The 6,333-nt window shown below is 43.9% G+C and overlaps 1 protein-coding gene across 1 annotated transcript in view; it reads right to left on the reverse strand.

The window, feature by feature from the left end:
- Positions 1 to 6,056, reverse strand: part of LOC106820565 (sn1-specific diacylglycerol lipase alpha-like) — an 86,307-nt gene extending 80,251 nt beyond the window's left edge. The window contains exon 1 of the mRNA XM_014825077.1: positions 5,846 to 6,056. Coding sequence (XP_014680563.1) covers positions 5,846 to 5,940 — 95 coding nt within the window. The 5' untranslated portion in view covers positions 5,941 to 6,056. The remainder of the gene's footprint in view (positions 1 to 5,845) is intronic.
- Between the last annotated feature and the right edge of the window lie 277 nt (positions 6,057 to 6,333).

Here is a 6,333-nt window from a genome sequence, read left to right on the forward strand (position 1 = left end):
TATATATATATATATATATATATATATATATATATATATATATGCATTATATATTAAGTATATTACTATCTATGCATTATTCTATATAAAACTATGCATAACTAGATTATCCAGTGACCGACATTACGCTGAAATGCCCGTGATCACACAAGTGGATAACGGACATCTTAGTGCAGTGTGTACTCCACTAGAGGGCAGGGCGAAGTGATGTTAACAAGTGTCGATGCATGACAAAGGCGTTTAGCTTAGGTCGTACACTACGCCCGCGTCTTTCAGCAAGAGACCCAATGTATAGCGACGCCTTCCTCAGTAAAATGGCGGCGCGCGCCAAATGACCTTTAGACACTCTTTCAAAATCGTTTAGCTGCATCCACATCGCCTGTTATCCACCTCGTGGCATTCGCCCCCAAAAGCCTCCTCGAGATAAATGCCACCGCGGTTGCGCACGGCGTCTAGCGCCCATGCAGTGTGTTGCAGCTTCAGTGATGCAAGCATGCTCCGCCTCCCACTCTACAGAGGAAAACTCCGCGCACGTGATGCGCCTGCAAATCCCCTGTGGTGAGCCGGTAATGCACAAAGGTTAGCCAGGACTTTCACTCGCGTCTTTCAACTTGAGTGCGACCAGCGTTCGTGCAACGCGAATGACAGACGCGGCCACGCACGTTTGACTCTAATGCGTTTCATAAAAAAACACACAAAAAGAAGAAGACCAGTCACGGTGAGTTGTGTCCGATAACGTCACTGACACGTGGGTGGACTGTATCGCCCTCCTGGCTCAATCAGTGAGGCGATCACATGACACGCCAGTTGGAATTATGTAGTGGTGCCCTAAATATGACCTTCTGTTTGAAATCGGACGACTCAGGTTTTCGATTTGTAATAAACATGATTCATTGTTACGAAAATGATTTGTCAGGCTGTTAGAGCAAGGCACGGTGTTGTTTTGTACTGGCTACATTTCAGCACCTCATGCAGTTATCCCTACCTCAGTACTAATAACACGTCGTTGACAAGGCTCGTTATATGCGCACCTCACAATCCCTGCCTCTCCTTTCCTCCTGCCTCCCGTGTACGGCTTTCGTGGCTAATTAATCGCCATCCAAATCCGACATCGTGATTCCAAGCGTGAAGCTGTCGATGCGTGTCCCCCCACCGCGACAACACGACACGAGCCCCTCCCCTTTTTCCCTCGCTCGCCTACCCTCTCTACTGAATAGAAATGATCACAATGATGATGACTTGCAACAACCTCATTACTGCTGCGTTCGGAGGATGGGAACGCCCGTGTGCTATATGCATCCCACCGACCTCACGGCTTATGCGGCGGTGAAGGTGGGTAAATTCGTACCAGGAGTAGATAATAGGGAATTTCCTAGGGAATTTGGGTAGATAATAGGGAATTTCCCTATGTTCTACTTCTGATTCATACCGATCTGTAACTGGCAGCTTGCCAATTCCCGCGCGGGTTACCTCAAACGCCTAGAATCCATTGGCGTGCGGGCGATCCAGCGCCTGTATATGTATTCAGTACCAGCATATATACCCCGTTACAATGCGCACGTCATACTAATTATTATGAATTGTATAATTTCAACATTTTTAAGTTCATTATTTTCTTCGTTGAATGGACGAATGTACGAAATCGACTTTATATCGCATTAGTGTTGGCGTGTCCGTTCAACTATGTGTATATTGCGCATAGAAGATGGTATCGCACTCATATTTTGCCGTTCTTTTCGAGAAATTATTTTCTATTGGCGCGAGCTTTGTGTTCTAAATCCCATGTTAAAAAAAGTTATAACGTATAATTATCTCGGTAATAGATTTTCTTATGATAGATTTATATTAATTCATGATTAAATTCATGTCTCAAATGGTTAATTAACGATTTCCAACTAGCATGTAGTCATGTACTATTCCATTCGATTATTTTCAGGTATTACCCTTTTAAAAAATGTAAAAACTTGCACTGCATATATCTAATCTAATGATATATTTACGGATTTTTTTCACGGACACAACGGTAGGCCTATTTTGTTTTTAGTTTATTTTTCTGATGCCAAACAGCATAACACTATTAGATTTCTTTATAGGGGTTCTTTCACCAATTACGCTACTAAAGTTGATGTTCACGTACAACGTTTAGTAGAATATATATGATTACGCATTAGTACATAAATAGGTTACTATATATGTATATTATGTATATGTTATATATATCTATATATATTATAGTTCGCCATAAGCAACATAATATTAATATCACTCGAGTGTACAGCATTTCTCAACATAAACTTCCACTGACTTTATATATCTCTACTGGGACAGTATTTCTACTTCGTAATCTAGCAAGCATTTCCTGATCCCGCTGCTCCTAGTATAATTACAAAGATGCAGAGATAAATTTCTTACGCAGTCTCATTATGCAGCTCATCAATATGTAATTACGATGCCATATATAGATACCACGAGCTTACACGTGGGCCTTTCAGTTATTGTAATTACGTTCATCGTCAGATCGAAATTGTGTCTAACTGCTGACTGAAGCAGACCGCGGTATATACTCGTTACGTAAAGTTGTGACTCAGTATATACTTGGCTAAACGGTCGTCATAAACGTGAATAGCTGATCCGTACGTAAGAGCTCACAGCGTGTAAATAATTCACGCGCGAATGTATATCTATATAATATCTACACACATTTTAGATAGGTATGGAATTTTTTCAAATACTGCCAGGAGTACGTATATTCCTGATATTATAGCTACATGTTTCCGTTGAGCTTGAAGCTAGAATCCTGCCGGCGGAAATGTTTTGTAATACATTCTGTCATAGGTTTATAATTCGGCTAGTAAAAACGCACAACATTGAACTTTTCTTGTTGATGGAAGGGAGGTGCACTTGAGATAGCGCTGAGAAGGGTTAGAAACCTCGACAGCCAAACCAGACCTACGGAACCGACGCGAGATTATGTTACTTAAATTACTGCCAAAGGAAACACTGAGCCTCCAGAAGCTGTTAGCAGAAGAGGCTGAATACGTGAACACTTTTGAAAGGCTGTTTAGCAGCTCTTCCCATTTTCTCTCAACAAGAAAGTACTATTTCCTATGGCAACAGCTGTTTTTAGATGAAACAAAGAACAGAGTGTTACGGCACAAGTAATCTCTTACAATGCATGTACAAAGTGTACGCTTTGGCAAGGATATGCGTGCCTGATAATATCTGTTAATTTCCACCTAATTCACAACACCAGAAGATTATCACAACATAAAGTTTATCATAACCCAATGGGAAAAACCATGAGCAACAATAAAATAACCCACATACTACAGCGCTAATATTTCAGAAGTCACATACTTCACAGGCTACATTCTCTTCTAGATACGCGTCTTCATCTTTCCCGTGCAAAATTTGTTGCGCAGGTCTATTTGTTTCAAAACCATCACCGAAGCCAACAACGACAGTCTATACCTAAATTCAAAACCAAATTAAAATTAACTAGTTAAAACTCTAAACTAACACGATTCATCCAACCGTTGAGCTAAATGTTTTATAATTAGCCACAGCGTGACGCTGTAGGTAATTAAAAAGAGTAAAACAGGCAGGATGCGGGTAGTTGCTATAGACATATAGTTGCCATAGTTACAATAATCGCCTCTTCTTCGTGTCTATTGGCCTGCAATTCTCCGAGCAATTCAACGATCTTATTCAAAACAATGCTAACCGCGGCTTCCTTTTGAGGACAATGTCGGCTGATTATGATAATGTTCTCGCAGTGTTGGCAACTCTTGCCTGATGAAAAATTCCGCTGTTGCTACACCCTGTCGGTTCTCGTAACAGTTATCTGTGGAGACATGTTGCAGCGCAAGGTCGCTGATTTGATTGAACTGCCACGCAGATGGATGAGTCATTCGAGATTTGCACGGAAATGCCAGTGGGTGATGGTTTCACACCCGATATCGCACAGACAAAAAATTAGGTATTGGAGAAAGATGGATGTATCTGGAAGATAATACGACATTTAAACGAATTCAACGATCCATATAGAACTATGGCAGTATTTCACCACTGAGTTCGCGTGATTTTATTACACTTTACACATTCACAATTCTAAAGCACGACTAACCTCTGATGACACTTGAACCTAAATCCTGAAACTACACTTCTTAGTGGCGGAAACTGTATACACCCTAACGTCTTTCGCGTACAATTTAAGCATCGGTAAGCTATCATAAATACTACCCGCTACCCGCCTCCGCAGTCAACCAATATAATTTCTGTGTGTGGGGGCGTGCGTGCGTGCGTGCGTGCGTGCGTGCGTACGTGTGTGTGTGTGCGTGTGTGCTTGCGTGCGTGCGTGCGTGCGTGCGTGCGTGCGTGCGTACATGCGCGCGTGCTTGCGTACGTGCGTGCGTGCGTGCGTGCGTGCATGCGTGTGACTATGTACGGAGTGTCGGGCGACGTAGCACGGCCAGTACGCGGGTAAACTGTTACCTCGTCACCAAATTAACTGCAGTAACTGCTGCGCTGTGAATCTGTAAAGGACAATCAATATCTGTCCTCGCACACACACGGCTGCGGCAGCGGTCATCGAGACATGGCCAGCACAGCTAGCACGTAAAACGACGAATGCAAAGCTGCTTGCTACACTCTCCCAGTTCGATACTCCCGTTTCGAAGCAATCTGTCGTTATTTTGTCGCTTATTCGCAGCGAGGATAAGCGATGCATCGCATCACAAGTAAATAATATCTACCTATTATCTACTTCTGATCGCATGGATATATTAGCCTTTGCTTATATGATTGATGACGGAGGAATATGTACATTTGATTGAGTATCGCAGCAAGCTTCTTGGATGCATTGCGGGTGTTATTTATATGTATATATGGAAATGCTGCTACCAGCGCGCATGCAGCGTTCATGATTTCGTAATTAAGATGTAAAAAATAAGGTTGCATAAAAACAAGTCTAATTTTATCACACAGAGACGAGCGCACGCGCGTGCACGTACGAACGCACGCGCGCACACACACACACACACACACTCACACACACACACATCACACACTGGCCCACAACACATCAACACACACAGCTGAGCGTCCGCGCGCAGCACACAGTACACACACGCGCGCAAGCAGCAGCACAACACAGCACATATATATATATATATATATATATATAATATAATATATATATTGTTATATATATATATGAGCAAATTATATTTGCATACTGCTGGTGAGGATACAGGTAGTGATAAAACTAGTAAAATGATAAACGTAGAATGACTTAAATATATCTTAACATATAACTCTCGGCTGTAGAGGTAATATAACTCGCTTTTCCTCATGTTCACCGCGAGATCGACAACGTACTTGTAGTCGCTTACGTCTGATCAGCTTCAGCTCGCCCTAAGAACACGATGACGAATTATACTTTATGTGTGTAAGTACCTACACGCATACGTGTGTACACGCACGTACTCGAGTGTGCGTGCGTGCACATGTGCTTGCATGCGTGTTTGCTTACGTGCGTGTGTGCTTGCATGCGTGCGTGCGTGTGTGCTTGCCTTTATGCGTGCTTGCGTGCGTACGTGCGTGCGTGCGTGCGTGCGCGTGTGTGTACACATCGTGATTTCTGTTAGGATTCTTCTAATGAGCGTTTGGTGTGCTTAATGCGGTTTATTTTCGCAAACATACATCTCGCGTTATTCCTCTCGCTAGAACAAAACACGTCCAACATAAACTCGGAACAGGCAGGCATGCTGGCGATCTATTATTAAACCTGTAGGCAGGGATGCGCAGCTCAGCCAGGCTGGCAGCGCGGGATGCGGGCACTCACCATACGAGATGAAGCACGCAGAGGAATACCGCCGGCACTACAAGATCGTCGGAGCCCACCGACCATCGTCGCTTGAACACAACTATCCCAGGCATGGCTGCCGAAGCTTCTCTCCCTGCTCACACTCGCGGGTAGACTCAGGCGAACGAACACGGGCTGCACGAAACGCTAGTAATCGCCATGGACATTGCAGCGACTCTCCATCTGCCGCCTCGCACGATTCCGTTTACGCTCACAGTTGCTCGCCCCGTCCGTAGCAGCAGCAGCCGAGTACACGAACATGACACCCAGCAGTGTGAAGCCTCGAGTACGCACCAGTATCGCCGCCTGGTGGCAGCTTGTGTCATAAACGCTCCGCCGGCTCAGGCGCGCGATTCCAGCACACATGCATGCATTGCAATTCAAGCAAAGCGTCACATTCAAGCACCGTTATACCTAGAGGTGCCTATTATCGTATATATAAGGCGAGAGTGTAAATAATGCAGCCG

The sequence above is a fragment of the Priapulus caudatus genome, unplaced genomic scaffold, assembly GCF_000485595.1.
Source record: "Priapulus caudatus unplaced genomic scaffold, Priapulus_caudatus-5.0.1 Scaffold42, whole genome shotgun sequence".
Classification (NCBI taxonomy): domain Eukaryota; kingdom Metazoa; phylum Priapulida; class Priapulimorpha; order Priapulimorphida; family Priapulidae; genus Priapulus; species Priapulus caudatus.